The sequence below is a fragment of the Labrus mixtus genome, chromosome 15, assembly GCF_963584025.1.
Source record: "Labrus mixtus chromosome 15, fLabMix1.1, whole genome shotgun sequence".
Classification (NCBI taxonomy): domain Eukaryota; kingdom Metazoa; phylum Chordata; class Actinopteri; order Labriformes; family Labridae; genus Labrus; species Labrus mixtus.
In genome coordinates, this window is record NC_083626.1 from 2,047,569 (window position 1) to 2,073,369 (window position 25,801).

General features: G+C 38.1%; 4 protein-coding genes across 7 annotated transcripts; 2 read left to right on the top strand and 2 right to left on the bottom strand.

Annotated features, from left to right (window-relative positions):
- Window positions 1-201: 201 nt before the first annotated feature.
- On the bottom strand, window positions 202-10,584 carry ppih (peptidylprolyl isomerase H (cyclophilin H)). Its single transcript, XM_061057393.1, has 9 exons — window positions 10,393-10,584; window positions 3,562-3,626; window positions 3,386-3,409; window positions 2,461-2,505; window positions 1,902-1,944; window positions 1,315-1,407; window positions 940-1,027; window positions 809-849; window positions 202-435 (listed from the first exon to the last, which is right to left on the bottom strand). Exons 1-9 carry the CDS (start codon window positions 10,456-10,458, stop codon window positions 367-369), a joined length of 534 nt encoding a protein of 177 aa, XP_060913376.1. The 5' UTR covers window positions 10,459-10,584; the 3' UTR covers window positions 202-366.
- On the top strand, window positions 4,254-7,895 carry si:dkeyp-100a1.6 (probable G-protein coupled receptor 160). 3 transcript variants are annotated; one of them, XM_061057391.1, is made up of 2 exons: window positions 4,254-4,435; window positions 6,686-7,895. In XM_061057391.1, exon 2 carries the CDS (start codon window positions 6,798-6,800, stop codon window positions 7,842-7,844), a length of 1,047 nt encoding a protein of 348 aa, XP_060913374.1. In that variant the 5' UTR covers window positions 4,254-4,435; window positions 6,686-6,797; the 3' UTR covers window positions 7,845-7,895. The 3 variants fall into 3 exon arrangements, with proteins under 3 accessions (XP_060913374.1, XP_060913372.1, XP_060913375.1); XM_061057389.1 differs by lacking the exon at window positions 4,254-4,435 and adding an exon at window positions 5,544-5,770; XM_061057392.1 differs by lacking the exon at window positions 4,254-4,435 and adding an exon at window positions 5,783-6,019.
- A 757-nt stretch (window positions 10,585-11,341) lies between the features above and the next one.
- On the bottom strand, window positions 11,342-14,695 carry taf10 (TAF10 RNA polymerase II, TATA box binding protein (TBP)-associated factor). The gene is made up of 6 exons (XM_061057040.1): window positions 14,292-14,695; window positions 14,101-14,106; window positions 13,789-13,937; window positions 13,128-13,192; window positions 11,844-11,958; window positions 11,342-11,666 (listed from the first exon to the last, which is right to left on the bottom strand). Exons 1-6 carry the CDS (start codon window positions 14,422-14,424, stop codon window positions 11,577-11,579), a joined length of 558 nt encoding a protein of 185 aa, XP_060913023.1. The 5' UTR covers window positions 14,425-14,695; the 3' UTR covers window positions 11,342-11,576.
- A 655-nt stretch (window positions 14,696-15,350) lies between these two features.
- Window positions 15,351-21,313, top strand: zgc:154075 (uncharacterized protein LOC556929 homolog). Of its 2 annotated transcripts, none has more exons than XM_061057037.1 (14): window positions 15,351-15,490; window positions 15,789-15,897; window positions 16,304-16,388; window positions 16,478-16,551; window positions 16,657-16,716; window positions 17,000-17,107; window positions 17,343-17,399; window positions 17,538-17,668; window positions 17,819-17,873; window positions 18,419-18,511; window positions 18,625-18,759; window positions 19,361-19,462; window positions 20,650-20,811; window positions 21,090-21,313. In XM_061057037.1, the coding sequence occupies exons 2-14, from the start codon at window positions 15,805-15,807 to the stop codon at window positions 21,216-21,218; spliced, it is 1,284 nt and encodes a 427-aa protein (XP_060913020.1). In that variant the 5' UTR covers window positions 15,351-15,490; window positions 15,789-15,804; the 3' UTR covers window positions 21,219-21,313. The 2 variants fall into 2 exon arrangements, with proteins under 2 accessions (XP_060913020.1, XP_060913022.1); XM_061057039.1 differs by having other exon boundaries at window positions 15,359-15,490; window positions 15,796-15,897.
- Window positions 21,314-25,801: the final 4,488 nt, after the last annotated feature.

The following is a 25,801-nucleotide window of genomic DNA, read 5'->3' on the forward strand; positions in this document are numbered from 1 at the left end:
GACACAAAAATGTCTTATTATACACTCTGGCAAATATAAGCAACTGTGTTGAATATTACAATTCAAAAAGCAAATCTCAAACCCCAGTTTCATCATATTGGTAACCAAAGCCTGCTTGAAAAAAAGTCTTACATTGGTTTGACACAGTAGGTAACCTGGGATCAGATATGACCAAGTCAAAAAATGTCCAAAATCATGAACTGCTGAATTTTATTGTCTCTTTATTTAAGAATGTCTTTGAGAGTGCCTCATGGGAGACAGCATCAATATAATAAAAAAAGGGTAAATGTTTGCTGAGGACTAACAAATGACAGTACTTCATGTATAAAAGTTGTGTAGTTTAGGGATTGTAGGGGAAACGCTGGATCACATCTCTCCACATTGAGAAATAAGGATGGGGAGCTTGGGCTTATTGTTGGGTCCTGTAGGAACGTTCTGTTGGGAGAAGCAAGAAGTTACGATAAAAAAGCTCATCATTCAAAATGATGTAAACATTCAGTGCATCCTCAGGGACTTTTGCAAAATATCTACCAGTACAAAAACTTATTAATAAATTACTGTTTTATCATGGCTCTATTCAACTTTTGATTTTAAAAGGTGAGAAAACTACTTTGGAAGCAGTGGAACTTTTCAGCCAGAACAAGGAATGGAACCTCTCCTTTTACTCAGTATTTTGTTCATTTAATAGTTCAGTCCAACATATCTTTAATGAGTTGTTCCTGCACAAGATGCCCCAGGATAAAATTCCAGCCCTTAAAAAAAAATACATACGGTAAATATAAATTACTAAAAAAACAAGAGTTTTTACCTCAATTTTTCTCATGGTCAGCAAACCATCTACCACTTTTCCTGAAATAGTTATGAAGAAGACAATTTTAGTCACAATCAAGTAATTAGAATAAAAATGAAAAGAAATATGTTCTAATAAGACTAACTCACCAAAGACAACATGCTTCCCATCCAGCCAGTCACATTTAGCGCACGTAATGAAAAACTGACAACCATTTGTGCCTGGACCACTGTTTGCCTGTATAATACACACATCATTGAGGAAGAATTGCAGCTTTTAAAATGTATTTGTCATTAATGTTCAGGTTGTTTTTTTCTTGAGACGATCAAACAAATTCTACTGTCTATGAAGGCTGGGGTCAAGTACACTTAGACTGAGAGGATTGATTACATCTTTGTATTTAAAGAGGACTTTGCAGGATATATTCAATGATTGTAGGAAAAGCCAACATGCAAGTTAACAGACCAGTTCCTGATTAAACAGTGGCCCTAACAATTAGGCATTGATCAATTGCACATATTTACCATGGAAAGAAGACCAGGCATTGAATGCTTCTGTTTGAAGTTCTCATCTGCAAATGGACCTCTGTAGATGCTGCAGATACCTGTTCCATCACCCTTCATACATAGGACAGAAAACAGAATGTGAGAGTGCTCACAAAGAAGAAAGAGAAAGCTCTAAATTCAGATAATATACCTGTACATAAGCTGTAAGTCACCATGTGGCCACCAGGGGGCGAAAGAGAGAAGTATTGCTCTTAGATCATTTCAAATTTCACTGCAGTTTGTCATGGCAAGAGACATTATGCAAATTAATTTAAAACATTGTGGAGTTTTTTAGGTACTTTCTGACACAATGTACCTGTTCCTCGACCAATATCTCATATATATTTGTTATTTTCAGGTTTAAAAAAATCATCCTTTACTTTCACACCCAGATCTATCCAGAACTGTTCCACTCTAATCACAACAGTAATCCTATCACAGATTGTTTTGATGGTTTCCACTCCACTCCACGCCTTTTATTATCCACTCAGAGAAAGCAATTGTGGCTTCCTCTGTTGAGAAACAGAAAAGTTCCACACAGCCGAAATGTGTGAATATATACTCACATTTACAAAGTCCCCTCCTTGTATCATGAAGTCTTTGATCACCCTGCCAATGAACAATGAAAACATGTCAGTGCTGGCAGATTTTCTTTGGTACTGTACATCACACCGATAGAGAATATTATCATGATGACTACTTCCCTTTTTACCATTGTTAAAAAACCCACAATAATCTACATGGGTTACATGAGGGCGCTTTTCTAGTCTTCTGACTACTCAAAGCGCTTTTACACCGAAGCAGCGGGAGCAATTCTGGGTTAAGTGTCTTGCCCAAGGACGTGTTGCTGCAGGAGCTGGGGATCGAACCCTCGACCTTCTGGTTGAGAGACAACAACTCTACTAACCGCCATAACCGCCCCAAGTGAAAAATGTATATTTCTATCTTAAGTTCTTTGCTATTTCATTACAGGAACTATAAAAATGAAGAATAACAAATATATGAAAGGCAGCAGTGGGTTTGGGTTTTACTTTAATGAAAACAGTAACTAAAAAAAAGTACAAAAAAAATGTTCAACATTCAGGTATAATGTGAGCTAACAAATCAAGCTGCCATGGTTTTTACCTGTGGAATGTGCAACCTTTGAAACCAATGGGGACTCCATCCTTCCTGTAAGACAGAAGTGTAGCAGAGAACGACATGAACCTGACAGACAAACATATTGTAGTGAATCTAAATCATGTGATCTGCCAGTGTTTGTCTTTGGCTGGCAGTTCTTCAACTACAGTATAAATGACACTTTCCAGTTGTAGCTGAAGCGAGGATCTTTGTTTTGACTATTACTGAGTATGGAGAGACTATCACCTTTGCTTATGGAGTCACTAAGGGCGCACTCACACTATCCGGCAAGCCGTGCCGTGCCTAAACATGCTTCACCCTCAAAGCACTAGTGTGAGTGCTCCGATCAGTGCATCAATACACTTCCTTGGCCCTGGCATGGAAGGAACAGTGTTGCATGAAGAGCTTATGGTCCTGTTAAAAAGCTCTCATATACTTTCAGTGCTTAACAACCATGCAGAGCATCTATCAACCTCAGTGACTCAGCAAAGCTGGCAGCAACAGAGCAGATCCACTACAATGTTTAATAACTCAAAGAAAGTATTGTGGAGAAATAGCTGCCTTTGACTTTCACCAAATTAGCCCAACAAAAATAGATATTAGAGAAGGAGGCCACTCATTAGACAAATAGTTTTTACTTGGTTCAGGTTTTGATGTACTACAGCCACAACGCTACTTCTCCTGTCCTGACTCTTTGTCATGCACCTGCACAGTATGTAAACACCTTTCAGGGACCTGTTAAAAATAATCCTTTGTGTTTGTCAGGTTTCTCCTAACCTCTTTCCGTTATACAAGGGAAGCAGGTTTCTCATTTTGATGTTTAAATAATGCAGTTTCTGCCAATAGATGTGGCTAATAAGATTTCTTAAAAGCATGTTAAGACGATGTGTGCTTGACAGTTGGGGATTGTTTGTTTCCCATGCAGTCTTACCTGAACTCTCCAGTGCAGAACTGCCTGTAAGAGAGGACGAAATGAGAAGTGACATCTCTGAAAACTCACTACCAGTCTAATGTGTGTTAACAAATATATCTGTTGCGTCTTTCCTCTGATTTGTTTTTTTTCAATTGACCCTGTGATTGAATAATCTGAGCAGGCTTTCTTCTTACCTGAAATTCTCAGCGGTCTTCGGAACCACATCGGCAAACAGTTCAATCTTCATCCGACCGACATCCTGACAAAACAGACGAGACAACTTTGTGATAAAAGTCCAATACACAAAAAAAACAGATACCGAAATGAAGACAGAAACATGTACCTCTAAAAAGATTGGCGGTCAGCCCCAGGCAAACCTAACAGAATGAAAATAAACGGGCCACACTTGTTTGAGGAAGCATCTCTTTTGACACTGAAAGCCTTATCTGGAATAATCAGTTACATTCCATCTGATGTACGATTTCTCCTTTGCCTTGGATACAATGACACATTAGCTTAATCCTGTTACATCTCTCAGCTTCTGTTGACTTCCCTGAAAACAATGATCTGACTCGATTTCATCTCCATAATGCAAGGGATTTTGAAGCATTTACCAGCAGTCAAAGCATACATAATAGATAGTACTAAATGGGAAAATGCTGCACTCTTGATGCAGCACATTACAAGACATTAAATCCTGTTCAAGGTTTGTGTGTGAGTATTTGTTCAGCAGTGTGGGTGTTTGATCACCCAGTCCTCCCACAACCCAGAGGGGCTTGCAAGTAGCTGACTGACAACAATTGTGTGTGTGTTTCTGTGTGTGTGTGTGTGTGTGTGTGTGTGTGTGTGTCTGTGAAAACAAACAATGTGCTTGTGTAAAAAGAGTAGTTTGACCACATGACATCATCGCACAACTCTCCCTTCCATCTCCGCAGACGGCTCGCAGCAAAAACACAGCCAATGGATCTCTGTGTTTGCTTTGTGGGAATAAAACGATGTTTGGAACTAACATCAACTTCAGAGCAGTTAATCAGCTGAGGTGTTTCTCTGTCTGGTGTCTCACAACAGGTAAGAACTTTTCACATTTAACAAAGTACTGTAGTTCCTTTAGGGGGTAGTGGTGCCTGCATTGGTATTAATGTATCCTGTGTTAAATCCCTTTAGCTGTGATGCTGACACTCAGGTAATGAAGGGAGATCTTTGTGGATTCCTCAAAACAGAAAAACTAACTCAGGAAAAGTGAGGAAAACATGTCAATCTTACTGAACTAATATCCATACAAGCCACAGCGTTTGACTGAATGGAAGTGTGCAAGAGCACAAAGTGTAGGAACACTATGAGGACAATCCAGCACACCTGTCCATAGAGGTACAAGAAAGTTAATATTCAGACTGGGAGCAAACAGTAAGTACAGTAGAAGTCCCTGTCTTAACTGAACGCATTAATCATCCGAGTATTAGAGCCCACAGAGGTGCATTTGTGTGGTTTATTTCTGATACAAAATCTCATTTTTTAACAATATCTATACAATTAATAGGTGACTAGTTAATGCCATGATCATAATCTAACTGTTCAACGGAGTATTGGGGCGTCAGAGATTTCGAGATTGAAATCGCAATATTACAAGAATAAATTTGCAAAGATAAAGTCGTAATATTTAAGAGACTTAAACAGAATTGAAGTTGCAACTTTACAATTTTTTTTAAATATAAATAATTTGTTTAAAATCATTAATTTACATGAACAAAATCGTAATGTTATGACACTTAAATCGTAAATTTGATGAGAAAGACGTCGTAATGACTGTTCAGTTATAATCCAAGTGTTAACTTTCAATGTTTGAAGCCAGGGGATTCCCCTCATTTTCAAAAGCATTTCAAATGCAGGGAATGTCCTTTCATAAAAGATAGTTTATTCTGAATTGTTTGTATGGTTAACAAATTAAATCCAACTAAGAAAGAACTCGATGGAACTGTAGTCTCCAGTGTTCAACCCTTGAAGCTGTTTCTTGGGATTCTGGTGTAGTTGTATAGGGACAGGTTGCAGGTGAACGAAACCAGTCACAGACAGCAGGGTGTGGTCTTAACTAGAAACTAGTGTGAGAAAGAGCGACCCTCCCATTGGGTTACTTGTTACAGGACATGCAAACTGAAATAAGTGGCAGTCACCTCAGGGGCATGTGAGAGGCAAAACAGGCCTTCCTATTTAAATAATCAGGTGTGTCCCATCAGTTGTTTGCATTTACAATGGAGAGGTGGAGCCATCAAGACCAGTTTAAAAAAAGAGAACTACCTGATCACTGACTAGTCCTGATGAAAGCATGCAGGGTTTGTAGCTTACATTACTGCAGGAAATAAGCGCCTGGATCTCAACTCAAAACTCACTGGACTGGCACTGGGAGAGGTACAGACTTTTTTTGAGTTACACCATTTTATACTTGGTTGGTTTAGTAAAATGCTATAGCGTCAAACGGCAGAACCAGTGTTAGCTTTTGTTAACACTGCAAGTCTCAGAAATGCAGTTCAGAAAAGCTGGAAATTCTAGTTGGCCTGTGTGCTGCTGGAACACTCTGATAAGATGTTGACATGAGGATCATACGTGTGCAGAGAAGAGCCAAATGTGTTTCAAAACTGCAATCAATTACTTTGCCAGGTAAAAAAATATACCTATAATATCTATTCAATAACTTTCAACATGATTGATAAAATATTTTTTAATCCCATGGGTAATTCTGTTGCTTCAACATTACAATACAAACACAATTAGGAGTAGAAAATGCACTTTAAATTAGAAAAAAAGAAAAAAAATGAAGTGGCTGCCTGGCTGGGGTAACCAGCAAAAAACAAAAAAGGTTTCTTATTTAGGATCAATTGACACGTGTGATTGTCAAATGTACTGTTCCTACTGCAATTAAACTGTGTAATAGTATGACACTCAAAAGATCACCTGTGCAGTCTTTCTGCTTTATTTTGGTTTTCTCCTTTGACAAATATAGATTCTGCACACTGCTCTAAACAATAGACTTTAATAATCAGAACAAAGGATGGTGTGTTGACAGAATTGAGACATTTAATGATTGCTAAAGCATGATGCCAAATTAAATACACCTTATGCTGTTGAGTCTGTGTCGTCACCAACTTGCACAGCTTTTGACTTCACTTTAATGTCACAAGGAAAGTCTAATGGAAATAACACAGATAGATTTTGACCAAAAAAAAACAAGAAAAGTTGGATGTTTGATAATGGCAAAGATTAATAAATTTAGTTTTACTGTTGGGCAAAAGCAAAGCGTTAATAATTCCTTCTTGTCTTTTCCAGAATACCCAGGAGCATCTTGACACTGAGCTGACAACTGGTACAAACACATTATATATATATATATATATATATACTGCTGCTGAGTTGCCAGGACTACTGAAAAACCAGTCCAATGCTTGCCGCCATGGAGCAATGGGACATGGATACTGGCTGTCACATTGACAAAACTGCCATGTATCTGTTACTCATGATTTTGAAGCTGGTACTGGATGCATCAGTGTTTTACTTGTGCTGCCAGAAGCTCTATACATTCTTTTTAAACATGTGCAGCCTGTCTCTCGTACTGTTCGACTTGCTACTGGTGATTTTTATGGCAACAGTGTGGATTCTTGGCACTGAAAAATCACTTGTGTCACCATGCTTCGTCTTGGCTAATGCATCGGCTGCATATGGAGCACTACCGTTACCCATGATGTTCCTCGGATTTCTGGACTACTGTTTACAAGATGCATCTCCCTGCAATCAAAGACCTTTTTGCAAACTCGTGGGGAATGCGATCTTGACATTGCTAGTGTGGATTCTGGCCATTACTTACACATTTGGTCATGTCCAAAGTGAGCGGGTAGAACTAGACAATGTGAAAGTTGTATTAGTGTGTATAGTAGATATGTCTACAGTGATTAAATACTTTGTGTCAGGGCTTTTCATGGCAGTCATTTGTATGATGCTACCCTTTTGCTCGATGATTCCCCGCTGGGTGAACGAGGCTGACACGATATCTGAAGCGAGGGAAGAAGAAGAAAAGAAGAGGAGCGATCTGTTCACCTTAACTAATTGCATTGAGGAAAAAAACTGTGAGAAGAATTACCTGGAGGACACTAACTGGCCACGCCCCCCTCTGTGGTTCAGTCTAACACTGGGATTTGGTTTGTTTTGGTTGCCTTATCTGGCTGTCTCTGTAGCCTGTATGTGCTTTGGCATGGAGATACCTGGCTACCTCAGTGTCAACATTCTATGGTTGGAGTGTGCCAACAGTTTACTTCTAGGTTTGGTGTTTTGGGCAAAAAGTAAGATGCAAGGTCCATACAGCCAACTACCGGAAAATGTGTGCTCATGGAATGTTTTCTGGCATCTGAGCAAAGGACAACAATGGCAGCCAAACTCCATGGCTGTGTTCATCCCATTAAAAAAGAAGAAAAACACTCTCCTCTGTGTTTAATATGTATATGTATAGTATGTGTAATATATGTGAATAAAGACTCAAACCAAATTTGAATTGTTCACTTTTGTGTATCAAGGGATACATGCTGACTTGAGTTGTTATGCAAATTGGAGAAAATAATGACCCCGCTTAATCAGCACATATAGGAGCTTTTTTTAAAAAGCATTATACTGTAAAAATCTAAATAAATGTACAGTTATTTCCTCAATTATTTATATGTAATTGACATACAGCTCCAAGTGTACAGGGATCTGAACAGCTCCATCAAAATCCTTTCAACAGCAAAGGTCTGATAATCTGTTTCTTCCTCTCTTGTTTAACACACAAGAAGACGACTGTCACAGAGCGAGAAAGACGCAGGATAGTGATACTAGAGCCCAACCGATTCATTGGCCAGCCGATATAAGCATCTCCAGTGACTATCGGTACTATCAGCTCATTTTACCGCAGATATGCACCGAATTTCCAAGACTTAGTCACCAGTCAAATAGCATTTAATTTGAGTATCATTGTATATCACTAGCTGTTCTCTTTCTGGCTGTCACCAGCAGAGTGTACTGTATGGATTACAACAAGCATTATCACTCTCCAGAATGTAAAGCAGGGGTGCGCGTACATGCCAAATCCCAAACCGGTCTGGCTCTAAATGATACCACCAATTACAAAATCCTACTAACTATTCTACAATAATTCACACTTTGAAAGACTATCATTTAATGAAATATCACGATACCTTACTTACTGAACAATAGAAAATGTCACTAAAAATGTTAAATACAGGATTAAAGCATTGATCGTGTAATGGTCTCATGTACTGTCCCTACTGCAATTAAACTGTGTAATAATATGAAACTTATTTGATTAACATAGTAGGCTATCTGCTTTATTTTGTTTCTTCCTTAGACAAATACAGATCCTGCACCTTGCTCAGCACAAAGGGTGTGGTGTTGACAGAAATGGAATGGTGATTGACGAAGTCATGTGACCTGATCCTTGTGTTTCTGTTGTCACCAGCTTGCACAGCTTTTGACTTCACTTTAAAGGAGTAGTATGTAACTCTGACACGTAGTGTTTAAAATTGGTACAGCAGTCTAAATTCTAAACATTGTAGAGAGCTGCCCTCCACTCTAGAGTGGTGGTTTCTGGGCATGGCGCGTATTAGAATCAAGAAGGCTTTTTAGGTCGGGTAGAATCAGTTATATCTGAACCAGTTCACCTGCCCACTTCCATCACTGCAATACCTGTTTGTTTGCTGTTTGCCTGGAAAACAGAAAAATGTCCAAAACAGCTGTATAGGGTTTGCCTATCAACTAGAGAGGCACCATTCCACTTTTTTCAGCTCCAATCGGATATCGATACATACAGATACTACTACTGATTCCGATCATTTATTTTTGTCATGAATAATTTCCTAAATGTCTGATGATATAGTAAGGTAATTTATGATTTAATAAGTAGATATCTTACATATTGCTCCTTTAATTTTAAAAGACAAGCCTAATGGAATTTAAAGAGATAGATTTTGAGGGTATCTGGAAAATGCTGTATGCTAGCAGTGAGTTTAAGTGCCCACTCTCCGGAGTGGATTATTTTTTGGCACTAATATATAAAAGTATGAATCCCAAAACGCTTCATAGCCTTTACTTTCACAAGTGACTTATTTTTATTTGTGGCAGGGTTGGTACTTTGGATAAGGGGAAGAATCACAGGGTTACTTACGATTTGATACCTTACAATATGTGTTACATGGCCCAAAATAATGACGCTACCAAAAACTAGAAATGAGTTGTATTAATGGCATGTAACTATATCAATTAAGGATTAATTCTACAATTGACTTATCAGACTCTTTTATCCAAAGCGACGTACATCAGAGAGTAAGTACAACACAAGCAAGGATCTAGAAAAGAGGGAACAATGTCAGTAAGAGCAAACGATCAGCTTTGAGTCTGATTGGACACACAGGTGCTGACAGGAAGTGACCAGAGGCAAAGCACAACATTGAGGGCAGTTCTTGAGAGTTCTAATCAGTATAGAAACCATCTTATAAGTCGTCATTATCAAACAAAAACCATCGTCACTACCATCATCATCATCAATAATATGGAGACCATCATCATTAAGTTAGTAGGTATTCATGAAAGAGCTGGGTCTTTAGCTTTTTCTTAAGGATTAAGGACTAAGGCAGTTACAATAGTTTCAACCAGGCACTGATTCTTGCCTACAAACAACATCCAGGAAAGTAGACAGGATTTACCTGATGTGTCCCTGCTTCACAGCACAGTCCATAAAGGTATAAAGTGACGCATCACCATTTTACCGCTTAATGTTGCACAATAGGAGGACGACTACGAGACGCTCGGATCTGCATATTGTTAGCATTGTTAGGCAAATTATAAATACAATGTTTGAATTGACGCTTAGAAATATCCCGGACGTTGTTAACTGTGTCAAAACTTTTATCCAATACATCACATTATGGCAAGATGGGATAGCATAAACGTAACCTTAACGTTGGCTGTTTTAAACGTAATACTTCACTCACCTGCCCCCCGATGGTAATGTCGAAGAACACAATGGGATTATTGGGATTTGTGGATTGAACAGACATTGTGAAGCTTGACTTTCTAAATAAAGTCTAAATAAAAACGCGTAGTGAAAGACAACATGTGAAAATTTGAACGTCGAGCATAATGTGCCGCTAGGATGTACGGTGGCTCAGGAGACACATGTTACGGCTAGCAATTTGGGACAAAAACTGTGATAAACCGCGATTGTAAAAGCTTGGATAATACATAATCAGGGCGCCCTCTAGTGGCAACGTTTAATATTGGTTTAACTACAAACCAACACATATTTACTTTGCAGCTGATTACTGAACATAAAAGTAAAGATAATATTTTTAATGAAAGGCTCTGACTCCTGCAGAAGCCAGCCAATTAAAAAACTATCTATAAAATGTGTATTAAAGCCTTTCAGTATGTTCTTTTAATAGCAAATACCTGAGGTTTAACTTAAAAGTAGCTCTCCAGATATCCGCTCATCAATAGTCAACGCTAACTCTAAGAGTTTTTGGAAGGAGTAGCGTTTTATTCTTAGACAGTAATCTTTTTTATTCCAAGGTTTGTTGTCAGCAATATGTGCCTTGGTTTAAAACCTTCACCTAGGCAGCTGTGGCTCAGTTGGTAGAGTCGTCACCTCTCAACCGCAAGGTCTAGGGTTCAATCCCCAGCTGGGCAACATGTTGGGCAGCAAGACACTTAACCCTGAATTGCTCCCACTGCTTCAGTGGTGGTGTATGAATGGTATTAGTTACTTCTGATGGATGATCACTACCATCAGTGTGTGAATGTGTAGGTGTGACAGGCGGTGTATAAGCATTTTGAGTAGTCAGAAGACTAGAAAAGTGCTATATAAGCTCAAGTCCATTTACCTTCCACTTACATACAGGATTCTGGCAAACACCTAATCCAATTGAATTTCTCAAAGACATGTTTGTTTTTTGTAAGGGTTTATTTTCACAATAAAACTTAACTTTACAATTTAACACAATGCAAAGATGACACCACAAAAAATAACAAATGGCCTATTCACTACAAAGATTTGTCAAACGTGTACTAAAGCCTCATGATAAAAAAATCAAGCAGTATAGGTGTCCACAGACTAGCAGGTCAGCAGTATGATAATTCTAGCAAAAGCAAAAAGAAAGAAAAAGAAAGAAATACAGTTCTATGTAAAGTAATATGGTTTCTTGACGTTGACACCATATTCTGTGAGGGCAGGAGCCAGGTCTTCCATAGTCAGAGTGTACTTCTTATCCTATATACAGGAAAGAAGTCAAAATAAGAAACTGTTAAATTATCAGGGACAGTGTGATTACAGCATTTAAAGACAATTGACCACTTCCTCTGTCACAGCTTCCTATAAATACACCACTTTAAAACACACATATCATGGTAATCCATTTAATGCCCACAAAAAGAGAAAAAGACTGACCTTTGTCTTACTCCTGGAGCTTCCTGACGCAGTGCCCTTCATTTTACAGTACTGCAGTGCATCATTAGCTATGTCTGAGATAAACTTCTGGGAAGCAAGGGAGATCAGACGGATTCTAGAGAAATAGGAGAAAAAAACAATTTCCATTTAGCATTTCCAAGTAATCAGTTCAGGAACTGTCACAGTGATAGATGTATAGTTTATTTCAATACATATCACTGTAACTGTGATTTCTGTCACAAGGTTCCACAGGGGATAAGAGAGACCCACTCATACTGAGGCTTGAGGTTAAGAAACAGTTTAGACCTGGTATTATCAATAACTATGTTTACATGGACACAAATAATCAGAATAAAAATGTTTCATGTAAACATGTCAATCAGAAGGGACTGATCCAATCCGAGTGAGGTGGTTAATGCTAAATGCAATCATTGTTTGGATCAATATATATGTACAAGCTTGATCCGATTGTGTCTTCCTGGTTGGGGTAAAACTATTCTCACTGCGCATGTATGCCTCTCTCTTAAACTGTGCATGTCTTAAGGTCCTCCTGAAGACTGGCATTCCCTCCCTGTTTATCGATTGCAGGATAATTATGTACTGCTGACTTTGCAGTACTTGCAAGAGAGAAGAAATCCTGTCGAGTTGTGAGTGGGAGAGTGAAGGAGCAACATCTGTAGGTGTGCAGCGACAGCAGAGTCAACTTGCATGGCTGACCAAAAACTATACCATAAATAAACACACAGGGGGGCTTGAGTTCTGATTCAAATGGATCTCACTCCTAAGAAACACTTTTTATGGACAGGTCCATAAACAGAAACCCTGACATGACATTTGTAAGAACAGAGATCCTTTCCCACAAGTTATGCAAAACATTTTAATGTATGTTAACCTGAAGGAGTGGGCTATTTTACTGATATTTCAGGCATATTAGACTAGCAGGACAGCTCTACCTGTGTCGGAATGATTTTATTCTGATTAAATGTGTGATGCATGTACGCGCACATCACAATCCCATCATTTTATTTAGCGATGTCCATGTAAACAGTAAAGTTGGAATACCAAATTGGAATGTTTTTAATAGGATTGAAGAAATGTTGCACATGTAAACATAGTTTATATGTCAAGGGAGGAAGTGAGTGGACAGCTCTGATAACAGCTGTTTACACCTGGCCAGATCATAGATCTACAAATATGTCTCCAGTGACCACTTGTGATCAGATCCCCGAGGCCACATCAGAGACACTGGGGTGTAAAATGACCTTAAACCTTGGTAGTACTTACATTCTTGGATCAGAAGCCTCAAAGCCAGCCCGGTTGAGGTAGTACCCAGTAACTGCATCAGGAATCTAAATAAAAGGAGAAAAAAAATCATAATAGAGCATATTTTACACTGTCAATGATCAACACAGCAGACTTTTAGTTATACTGACACAGCTTGTGAAGAACAATGCTACTGTATGTGTGCCATTTAGTGATGGCTCCATGAACTGTACCATGAACGTGGTACAGCCTCTAACCACTGAAGCACACTTTAGTATTGTTTTTATCATGAAAACAGTTCTTTACTCTTTTCTTTTTTCTTTTTCATCTAGATTAGGGGAGACTGGAATTTTTTCATGTTGCTTACTTTAAAAATACTGTACTGGACGTTAAGAGCAAAGTTATCCAGCAGGGCTGCTTTCTGACATACGTGCCATGCCAATTAAGTTTTCTTACTACATAAAGTCAAAATGCTATACTATACCCATTTGAAAGGGTGGCATATTAATATATTTAATACCATATTTCATTTCATCTAGTTGTGGTGAACATTTAATTTGGCTGGCAAGGAAGACACAATTGCCAGGTACGTCTAACATTAACAGGAGTTTATCTGTTAACAACGTGGACATTTGAATATATAAACTTTCTGACAATGTGTTCCTGTATGAAATGTACTCACTGTGGGAGTATACTCTTCCAGCTGCATGAGGAAATCTGCCAGGGGAGTGGTCACAGCAGGCTTGACATCTCCATTAGTGATACCACCAGGAACATAGACGCCGTTAGAGACAGATGTGTCAGATGATGGTGTCACCATCGCTGCTGAAGCTGAAATACAGTAATGTGGGGTAATTGTATTTAGAAACTAATACAGTTTTTTACCTATCAGCTGCGTTCAACAAATCATGACATGTTAAAATAACTTATATGCAGTATGTTGTGCATTACTGCCTAAACCAAGGTTGTGCAAAGTCCAAACACTGTTTAAAACAAAGTGCTGCACATCAATTCAGGTATACACTGGAGAGGAAAATGCGTCACGTACTTATACGACTAAATGTATTGTGAAAGGAAAGCAAATCATCAATTATAAGAAGGAAAAAACCATGCTATCCTAGTTACCTAACATATTTGTTGAGCAGCACAACAAGGACAATAACAAACAAAAGTCACAAAACGTACCATTGCTCGTGACCGAAGGGATGCTACTGACGATGGTTGTTGTATTATCATTTGCGATACAATTACTTGCAGTCGCAGATGTGGTAGAGGATACTCCGGTTGTCACACACTGATTAACGTTATCAATATTCATGTTGAGTAAATGTTAGCTAACGTGCTAACCTTAGCTAGCGAGCACAGAGGAATGTATAACCAACCTTAAAAGCGCGACGTCTTAAGCTGTAGCTTAAATATTACTCTTCAACAAAATACAGTGTTTTGAAGTGCGTCTACTTTTACAACGCAGAATACAATAAATCGTACAATCATGAACGGGCTAACATGTGAAAAAAAGCTAGAGAAAGCTGAGCTCACGCCGCTGCGGGGCTAATCGCGTCATGTGACCCTGGCTGTATACAAGGCTCGGATTTGACGAAGGCTTCCGAAGATTTGCGAAAACCGTCTCGGCTTTATATGTCGTTATGGGTTCGTCTTAATATTTACAGTCTATCTATGGGTTTCATTTAAAGTATATCTTAGTTCACACTGGTTGTTGAATTGATACTTACTTCAGTGTATATAGCTAGCTTACTTTGTAAAGACTAAAACAGTTTAACTCAACAATAACTCAACATTTGTCATTAAATAGCCTACAATAAGTAAAGTGAAGAAAAGGTTGTTGAAGATAAGTCGACGACGTCGCCCTATTACAGCCACGTTTTAATGCAATTTTAAAATGTTCAACAAATGTCTACTATGACCTTAATCGATCTCAAAGACCATCTTGTGACTTCGGTGTCGTCTTGTGACCGTAATATTTACAGTCTATGCTTGTGACCTGACCTATCGCTACCTATTGTCCCCCAAATCATTATATCATTTGCATTGAAACAACAAATACAACTGAAATGTATTTGCACCCTGTTTACGGAATAAAAGGATACTCTCCGAAGGTTAAATCCAAATCTCACAATATATTGCATTTCCTTGCTAAACATTTTTTTACGAGGAGTTGTGAATGCAACAGAAGATCCACGTGCACACGGTAGGAGGCGCTACGTAACTCTCCGACTGCTCTGCGGTCGGCTTTTATTGGTCGAAGAAGTCAACTACTCAGCTGTAGTCCTCTCTCTTTTCCAGTTGGAGAATATAGTAGCCTAGTCGTGCTTTTACTTTACCTGATCAACACGGAAGACAATTACAAGATTTTGACAACACAGGTACTGAGTCATATTATTAAATTCGTTGGTTTTTTTTTAGAAACCAATGCTGTTTTGAGGAATTATAGTGAACAACCTACTATGGATGCAGGCTATAATTTAAAATGACAAATGGTTTGATATTGTAAATTAAGTCCCCCTTTAAACAATCTATGGCTAAAGATAACTATATATCTAGCAACGATTAACCCAGATTATGATAGATACGTTGTCCATGTGATCACCTCTGACTCATAGCCTGTGTTTATTAGTTCAGAAATTGTGTAAGGTGTTTATATAAGCTTTAGTTGTGACAAAGTTCACAGGACACCAAGATGACTTCCCCCGTCCGTGTGATCGTGGTTGGAGCTGGCAATCGAGGGGACAATTACTCCCAGTTTGCCTCTATTCAGCCTGAGCGCATGAAGGTCAGCAGAGGTTTTCCTTCCAAGTAGTAAAACATGATCAAATGTAGTGGACTGTAATATTTGTGTGCTGTGTTCTGAACTGACAAAATAAACACTCTGTAATCATAAAGTATCTGCCAGTTAAATCATCTGATTGGAGATCCTTGTTTCTCCACAGAAACATCAATTATAGCAGAAAAGTAAATATCACACACATCAAATGAATAGTGTCTGTAACAAGGAGTTAAAAATGCAGAGAATTACTTGTTATTTGTTTTTGTTCTAAGCAATCATTCTCAAATGATTTTAAAGATTTTAACTCTGCTGAAATAGTTAGGAAAAAAAAAAAAGTATTGGCACCCAATGTCACAGCAGTTGTAACTTGTAACTATATTTCTATTTCTTTTAATCATCGTCAACCTTTTAGGTTGTTGGAGTTGCTGATCCAAGAAAATTTGCCCGCACTAAAATTCAACAGCAGCACAGAATTGAAGATGGAAATGTATTTAGTGGTAAGTATCAAAACGTAAAACATTCATTACTGATGATGATTTTTTGACTGTTATTAAACTAAAAGCTCTGTTTGGTTTTTTTACACTAGAATGGAAAAGTATAGCTGAAAGAGAGAAGTTTGCAGATGCTGTGTTAATATGTACTCCAGACCGCCACCATAAGGTAAACCTACAATCATTATGTATATCCTGTATACATGTGTAACTCTTGATATTTAATCTTCTTTATACAAAGTTAATGTCCGTTGAACTTGTTTTTGTTTCTAAGGAGCCTGCAGTGGCCTTTGCCAATAAGGGCTACCACGTGTTGCTGGAGAAACCAATGGCAGTAAGTGTTTTGTAGATAGATTTTTAACAGATTAAATTGGAACTTTCATTTTAAGAAAAAAGTAAAATAAGTTGTTTGAGCATGTTAATTTGCATTTTTGTATTTCTGAAAACGACACTGTAAAAACCTGTCAATCTGTATTTTTGATATTACATTGCAGTGAAGTTTTTTCAGTCAGCATTTCTGTTATATTTCTTTCAAACTCATTGCAAATTTGAGTCAGATAGTCCTCATCTTTGTGTGTCAATTTCTCACTTATGTTCTTTTCTTAACTCTACTCCAGACAACTGTTGAAGACTGCACAGCGATCGTGAAGGCCTGCACTCTGAGTGGTGTGATGCTTTCAGTGGCTCATGTTCTGCGCTATGATCCTGTCATTCACATGATAAAGGTAAATGTCTTCTGTTACACTTTGTGTTTATGAAACAATCAGATAGATTCCTCACTGTTCAGGGTTTAAAGATGTCAATTTGGTTGTAATTATGTTTTCAATAGATTTCAGTAGGGGGAGGTCTGCTTATATTGGCTGTTTTAATACAGGCAAATTAAACTTTTTCTGCATTGGGGCAACTCCAAACAAGGATTTATTTATGTTTTCAAATAACAATGAAACTGATCTTTTGTAGGAGCTGATTGATGCTGGAGCTATAGGCGATGTGATCCATATTCAGCACTTTGAGCCGGTAAGAATTTAAACAGAAAACTGAAAGTAGTGCTGCTATTCCTCAGAGATTCTCATCATTCATTAAAGCATAATGCCTTTAATTTTTATTTTCACCAAGGCACCAGTTATACAGATAAATGTTAACCTCCTGTTCCAGGTTGGGTTTTATCACTTTGCTCACTCATTTGTCCGGGGGAACTGGAGGAATGAAGCAGAGAGCTCTTTTGCTCTTTTGGCAAAGTCGTGCCATGACATTGACCTGATACATCACTGGGCAGGAGCACGTAGGTAAATAAACAGACAACATTCAATGATCAACCTGGCCTTTACTGAGAAATATATGCACTTCATTAAATGTTGTGGTTAGTCATCTGGTTTAATGGTGCTTCTATTTTTTCCCCAGACAAATCATTAATATTGCTGTTTTATACTTGGCAGGTGTGTGAAAGTTTCATCATTTGGATCAGTCAGCCACTTTCAAAAAGAAAACAAGGTGTGTGGATTTTATTCTGCAGTTCATTTGTATTGTAGAGCTATAGCTGTTCTATGTAACAGTACATAAGAATGTCTTTAAACCTTTTTCATGTATCTGTGTTGTGTTATGTTGTCACTAAGATACAGTATTTCCATGCCTGTTCTATTTTACGGTGGTTGGGAAGTGCAAAGCAAAATGACACAGTGTTAAACACTTAAAAAAAAAAAATGAGAGAAATTAAAATTTAGAAAAACATTTTTACATTTTATAAAACAGAATTACATAACCAAAACAATTTTACCAAGGGCAGAACACATTTACATTTTATAAAACAAATTGACAAGATGTGAAAGACTTTTACAAGCACTGAGACAAATTTACAAACGACAGAATCTCGACGGAAAGGGAATGTACCAAATGCAGGAAGTGACCTGGAAGTGACTGAGTGAGAGGTCATTTTGTCTTAATTTTGCTTTGCACTTCCCAGCCACCGTACAATTTGTAAAATCATACTACTGGGAATGAATATAACTTTAACTTTGGTTGTTTCATTTTTTCTCCAGCCATTTGGTGCTGGAGATCGCTGCATGAACTGTCCAATAGAGCAAGACTGTCCGTACTCAGCATGCAAAATTTACCTGGATAGAGTGAAACAGGTAAACATTTCATTATGATTTTCAGGAATTATCCAATGTATCCACTCTGTTGACATGAAACTATACATGATTCCCATACTTGTATAATAAATGTGTGTTTGTTTATGCACTAGGGTCACACTGGCTGGCCTGTATCAGTCATATGCCCGAGCTCATTACCAGACATCGAGTCAGTAACTGAGGCACTGAAGAACGGACCATATGGCCGCTGTGTCTACGAGTGTGACAATGATGTGTGCACTAACCAGGTTAGAAAACAATGACTTTATATCACATGCTACACAACATACCATCCCTCTATAACTAAGGCTTAAACTAAAACACCATCATGAATGCACCAGTATCCATCATAGTAACAAAGAAAATCATATATTTCTTGACTGCTCCTCATACATCCACAACTCAGTGGACTGACAAGTAAGATGTAAAATCATTGAACCATTTTATATCAATAACATTTCACTTTTTACAAAAGGACAGTATAGTAAGTCAGAAGAAAAGGTTTATCCAAATAAAACACTGAAGTGTACTCTCATATTTGTCCTTTATTATCATAGTTATCGGGAAGCATCTGAAAACAGTTTCTTTACTGTGTTATCCTCTAAGCCACAGCCTGCTAATGCTCATCATTTATTTACATCCTTTCAAGTTACCAGAATTTACTTTGTGTTTGTTCTCAGCAATAATTTCCTTCATGATTTTGAAAGATTTTAACTCCACTGAAATAGTTGTTAAAACAGAAAACGTGTATGTATGGATCTTTTGCTGATGTGTATTTTGAAGCCAGTAAAAATGTCAAAACAATGTCCCCCAAATGTCTAGTCTTATTGATCTGTTCTGATTGTCCAGGTTGTTAATATGGAGTTTGAAGGGGGTGTGACCGCAGCCTTTTCAATGGTGGCGTTCACTGAGGAGATATGCAAACGAAAAACAACCATCCATGGCAGCAAGGTAGGCCAAATTAAAGAACTAAGTGCACTAACATGGAGCTTCATGGCTACAGGATAAGGACACCAAAGTATTTACCCCAAATGAAAGTGTTTGTAAATGTTATAACAACAAACCTCTACTCTTCAGAGGATGCATTCCTTAATTTTGGCACACATGACATGACATGTGACTCAAAAACTAAAGAACACAGAGCGTGATAGGTGTACACCTTTATGCTTTATACAGCACCTTGAGATTGATTTGTTGCCAATCCAGTGGTGTACAATTAAAAAATTGATAAATGTTACTAGGGATGCATTGATCTATCGGTTGAACATCTGTATTGGCCAATATTGGCTCTGTTGACAGACATTGGTTGATAATGTGTCGTTGTCAGTATCAGATGTGTATCTGTTGTGTTATATCAATTTAATGCTAACAAGCTAGAGAATCGTTTTTTATTGAGCAGAAGAAGTCCCCATTTGGACAAACTCTGATTTGTTTTCTTGGTCAGATATGAAAGAGAATGTCAGCAGTGAGGGGGTCTTACACTTTCTCCGAGAAAAATCAGCAACATGCAGTTTGTAACACATGTTCAAGTGACATTTCAAGAGGAGGGACTACTTACAGTATAAAGACATCAAATCACATACATTATTTGAAAAACAGAAACAAAGTTTTAGAGAGAAATAACTAAAAAACATCAGTATTTTAATCTGCAATCGACTAAATGTATTTCAAACATCAGTATCAACCATAGAGTGTAAATAATAGTGGACGAAGCCTATGCACAAGTTTTATCTTTCAAAGCATCAAAAGGAATGAGTTATAAAACGAGTGGAGTTTCAAGTGGAAACTCATGGAACTGCAGAATTTTGCACATCGGCATTGGCTACATTATTAAACACAAAGAGGTTGCCACTCAGTGTCGACACTGGTTTTCACAATCGGTGCATCTCTAATAGTTTCTTGCTCACAAACTTTAAACATTTGAGAAAGAAGATCAGTAGTATGTGACTTTGAATGCAGAGACGTTTTTTATTAATTATACTTTGTTGCAACATGCAACACTTCAGGCCATGATCACCCCCCCGAGACCACCCACTACTGCTCTGCTGTTATGAATACACTGATATGTATACCTACTTCTAACTGTGTTGAAAGACGGATGCATTAGCTCACTTAAACACTGAAACATGTCTTCACAGGGGGAGCTGTCTTATAATGGCCATGAGGTGAATGTGTTTGACTTTCTGACCCAGAGATCAACAAAGCACACAGCACCCAATAATGTCCCCAAACACTTTGGTATGAGTGGACATGGTGGAGCAGACTACCACTTCATAGATGCCTTTATTTCTGCTGTCGCGGTGAGTGCTTGCAAAAAAAACTTACTTAAGAGCGTTTGTTTTTTTTTGTTTACCAACTTTAAGATCAACTTATAGCGTTGTCAGCATAGACTGTAAGTATTAGTTGTCAGAGGCAGTATATGAACAGTTGACCTTGTTTGAAAACATAAACAGACCTAGAACATCACTGTAGTGACATTATTGTACCTGCTTGAAAGTCAAAAACAGATGTTAAAAACAATGTCTCTGATGTTGGTTTGGCCTTACATGTGGTTGTTTCTGTGTTTCCCTGAGTGCAGAACAATGATCCCTCCCTGATCCGCTCGGGTCCCGAGGAAACACTGCTGAGCCATTTGCTAGTGTTTGAAGCTGAGCGTTCTCGACTGGAGAGCACAGTGGTGTACTGTGGGGACAGTAGCCAGAGCTAAGCAACTGAAAAAAGACCTTTTCATAAATGATTTTGCCATGAAAATCATTGTATGACAATAATAATATCTGGTTAGTACGGCTACTTATAACACAATTAGACCAAATCATGACCAGGGCCAAATGTTTGAGTGCAACAAGGCTGATTATTTCATTCATTTTGCTTAAGGTTTTTAATTATTTGTTTATTTGTGTGTGTGTGTGTGTGTGTGTGTGTGTGTGTGTGTGTGTGTGTGTGTGTGTGTGTGTGTGTGTGTGTGTGTGTGTGTGTGTGTGTGTGTGTGTGTGTGTGTGTGTGTGTGTGTGTGTGTGTGTGTGTGTGTGTGTGTGTGTGTGTGTCTGTCTGTCTGTCTGTCTGTCTGTCTGTCTGCTAAAAACGTTGAGCAGCTGCACATGTTGTATTGTCTTTGAAACATTCTTCACTGTCTCTCAATATCACTACATACATAAATATGCTGGTGGCGCAGTGGTCAGTGCGCGCGGCTATGTGTGGAGGCTATGGTCCTTCGAGCGGGCAGCCCAGGTTTGAAACCCACTTGTGGCTCCTTTCCCGCATGTCATTCACCATTTCCAACTCTATCCACTATCCTATCTCTTCATTAAAGACACAAAAAGCCCCCCCAAAACAAAATATGAATGTATGTATCAGTAAATATCTCAGGGTGTACATTAAAAGTTCTCACACTTTTCTTAAGGTCCATTTCTAGTTTGGTTTTTTATTGTGGATATCATTTTTCATTTATGAAGCGCGTTATTCCCTGTTAAATATGCAAAAACCTGCACGTTTTTATCATCTATACATTTATTAAAGAAGCAAACAATACAGTATAACACAATCTTTGGAGATGTAAAAATCTCAGTAAAGACTTGTGTACTCCATTGCTCAGTTTGAAGGGGCCCATAAGAGCTCATAAGAGCAGCACCAGCTGTAACCATGACGTCAGTTTGTCTTGTTTTTCCACTGAATCTGAGTTTATAAATCATTAAAAACCTTCCCTCATGTCTGTCAGGGAACATTAGCCCGAGAAAGATAAACTTTATAATTATCACTGTCCGCAACCAGAGATTCCTAACATTTGTGTTGAAGGACGGAATTTTTTAAGTTTCATAATTTGCAAGGTAAGATACGCGTTATTTTATTTGAAAGGTATTTGATTATTTAATGTTGTTGGGAAATGAATATCTTTTCACTTATGCTCACCCTGTTATTGAGTCAGAATATCCTCCCTGGCTCCCATTCATTGACTCCTTCAGTTTGAGGTTATCACTTGCAGACTGTGCAATGAAAAGTAGTTTTTCTTAACCAGAAAGTGCTGATTGGCACTAACACTCAAAGACTGGATAATCTTTGTCATTGATCTTTCAACCTCATGTCTGATACCTACACATGTCAAGACTAAGAATAAAACACATTGGATTCAAGGGTCACAGCAGCAGTGTTCAGGATGACAGCTAAGCATGTTTTTTCTGAGGAGCTGCCCAGCGACATGCAGACAGTTTATTTCCTGTAAGCGAGAAAGTCAAATATTTAACAGCCCACACACACGCTGGCTAATGTTTTGCTGGACGTGAAGTAGGACTGCAGAGTGAGCAGCTCACATTGACTGTTCTCTGTCATTATCAGCTGTTTTGTTCAGGCTGCTCGTCTGTTTGAGGATTTGAGGAAAGTATTTCAGTCCCAATTCCTTAGACCCCATTTGATCAAACTTCTCCACTTAAGGGACAAATGTGAAACTAAAAAAATCACATGCAATAAGATCTTCACTATCCCGATCATACCCACGAAAAGAATCTTGTAACAAAATGTAATAATCTAAGGAGCTATGCACAGAAAGTTCTGTAAATATGTGTTAATGTAAACTAAAATGTAAAAGAAAACAATGTTAATAGTAACTCTTTTCATATTCCTGTTAAACATCTACTCAAAGTCAAAATGTTGTGCAAACAAAATAGAAAGGGTTTCTCTTTTAGTCCACTTTAACTCACAATTGTCGCAATTGTTTTTCTCAAAGTACTACCTTTTGAACACAAGGTGTCACTAGTTCATTTTGTGTGAAGACCAAACACCCCTGCCAGGACTGAGTCTGTCTCCAGTTGTGTTAAAATGTAGGGCCAGAAGAACACAAACCAGTCATAATAATAAGACATAATAATGATTTAGTGGAAATGACTGTCAACAACATTTTTTAAAACCAGAAGGAGATAGTAAGAAATATTTCCTTGTGGCTTTGGAACAGCTGACAAATAACTCACACTTTTTGTGGACAACAGAGAATAACAGACCATACACCAGAGCCCCGGCCCTAACCCACTTGGTGCCCTGGGCAATATTTTAGCTGGTGCCCCTTGTATTGCAAACAATTCCGCCACCAATCACAATATATATTCTTTATTTAAACCTGATATTTATTATGACTGAAGCAACTTTTGCAGTCGAAATAAAAAAATCAGCCCTCTTATTTTGAAGAATGTTAAAAGCAAGTTGAGGAAATTCAAGTGTTTAATTAACTTCTCTGTTGGGTAATAGGTAACAGGTTTTTTTTTAGAAATGCAGTCAATGTAAAGTGTAATGTGAAATGTTGGTATGGTACATAATCAGAGACGAAAATGTTAATAAAAAAAACCCCATTAATAAAATATACCAATTAAAACAATTTGGTTCCATTGTACAGACCCGACCTGGAGCATTAGCAGCTCACTGTCATGATGCTATCACTGCTAGCAAGTAAATATATTTCAAGCATAGAGTTTGACAACTGAACAAGTTTATTTTCTGTCTAGGCCTACTTACAAAAATTAAAAAATAAATATACACTACCAGTCAAAAGTTTGGAAACACAACAGTAACAGTATACTACAGTATATTATGATAATATAGCTACTGTACGCTTATCAAGGGCTCACCCACTAAAAGATGGGTTTTTCTTTATTTTTTTACTATTTTCCACATTTAAGAATAATAGTAAATATAAAAACAAGCAGAACTTCTGAGTACAGTATGATAGCACATCACACTTCAGCTAAAACAGCAACAATTTTATCAGGAAATAACTTGTTGGAGGGAGGTGTACTTGTCAACACCCAATGAGCTCAATAATGTCAACAACAGCACACCATTCCTGGACTTTGCAACACATGCAGAATGAATAATTCTACAGTGAGTCCCGAAGTTCTTACTCCTGGATGGATACAGTTGTGTTGAAAGTTGGACTGACACAGTAATGAGAGTAGGCTTCTGCCAAAAAGGGTGTGTAGAGAAAACAGCAGGAATGACGAAATAGTTGAATCACAGAAAAACTTTGACCTTCTGCCAGGATGGGATAACGGCAGCGGTGTGAAAAGGCACTCCTTGGGGCAAAGCTTTATTTTCTGTTTGATGCAATATGCAGGTTATTCTTTGAGTAGTTATGGAAAAAAACAAGTATATATCTGACAGAGAGAAACCTGTAACTACAAAGAAAAACGATTTCTATCAGTCAGAGTAAAAAAGATTAAGCTGTAGGAGTTCCTTTATCCTGTTAAGCCCCTTTTATGATTTGTCCAGACAAGACCACTTTTAACACTCACACACAGTCACACAACATGCAATGTAGACTGACGACGTGCTCCCGGAGACAAGTTTTCAAACTGAGTCAGCCTCTCTTTTTTTTCTTTTTGAATGAGTCAACCAAACCACCACAGAGCCCTTTCGTTTCTCAGAGCCATGCCCTCAACCCTCCCTCACACACGAGCACTCACTGCCTGCATTTGCCTTACCTCACCACAGCATCACTTCCTCCTGCTTTGTTAGGATATGTGTGCAAATAGCAATGTATAAACATTTTCCATGGAGAAACTGCTACTCGAGTGTTATTGTGAAAATCATGTCAATATTTATTTCTATCTTGTTTAGGTATTAGTTGTATGGCCGTTTTTTATCAATGGCTTTAATCTCACTGTTTTTCTTGAAGGTCTATTTTCTCTCCAACAATGACATAAGATAATGACCTGCTATGATGAGCAATATGGTGCACTATCAGCCAAGCTAATACTGGAGTTCTATAATCTTCTGTGTCCAATGATCTCCTGAGTCATTTACTGTATGAATCAGTCATGTTACCAGGAAGAGACTCTTATGTCTCATTTGACTTTTCTCAGACTCTACCTTTTTTTTCATGCTAAATCATGTCATATCTACACTGGTGGGGTTGCTAAATGGTCACACCAGCATTTTTCTCCCATTCAAGACAGGATTCTGTGAACAAGGAAGTGGAGGAGGTAAGCAAGGAGGGGAGCAATAAACTGTAAGACATGGTGCTCTTCTGTTGACTCAACAGGAAGTGATGGACCAGGGGTAAATAAGGTGAACGAAGGGAAGGTGGGAGTGACAAGAGAGATACACATGAGGAATAAAAGAAGATTGACTTTGTCATGCCTCAAGACTCTGAGCTATGTTACAGGAGAAACAACAGAGCATGCGATGGTCAGGCCAGGTGTCAGCTGCCCTCTTGGCCAGGTCACACTTGTGAAAAGATCTGGATCTCAATGGGCTAATTACCTGGTTAAATAAAAATCTGAAACCTGTAACTATCATTGCTTTTTTCTT

Coding starts and splice junctions, on each gene's coding strand:
- si:dkeyp-100a1.6 (XM_061057391.1), top strand. CDS start 6,798: ATGCTTGCCGCCATGGAGCAATGGGACATGGATACTGGCTGTCACATT.
- ppih (XM_061057393.1), bottom strand. CDS start 10,458: ATGTCTGTTCAATCCACAAATCCCAATAATCCCATTGTGTTCTTCGAC. Junction 3,410..3,561: donor AAGACCGCTGAGAATTTCAG/GTAAGAAGAAAG, acceptor CCTCTCTTACAG/GCAGTTCTGCACTGGAGAGT. Junction 1,408..1,901: donor AAGGAGGGGACTTTGTAAAT/GTGAGTATATAT, acceptor CTATGTATGAAG/GGTGATGGAACAGGTATCTG.
- taf10 (XM_061057040.1), bottom strand. CDS start 14,424: ATGAATATTGATAACGTTAATCAGTGTGTGACAACCGGAGTATCCTCT. Junction 13,193..13,788: donor TGGAAGAGTATACTCCCACA/GTGAGTACATTT, acceptor CCTTTTATTTAG/ATTCCTGATGCAGTTACTGG. Junction 11,667..11,843: donor GCTCCAGGAGTAAGACAAAG/GTCAGTCTTTTT, acceptor TCCTGTATATAG/GATAAGAAGTACACTCTGAC.
- zgc:154075 (XM_061057037.1), top strand. CDS start 15,805: ATGACTTCCCCCGTCCGTGTGATCGTGGTTGGAGCTGGCAATCGAGGG. Junction 16,717..16,999: donor TGCTGGAGAAACCAATGGCA/GTAAGTGTTTTG, acceptor ACTCTACTCCAG/ACAACTGTTGAAGACTGCAC. Junction 17,108..17,342: donor CTGTCATTCACATGATAAAG/GTAAATGTCTTC, acceptor GATCTTTTGTAG/GAGCTGATTGATGCTGGAGC.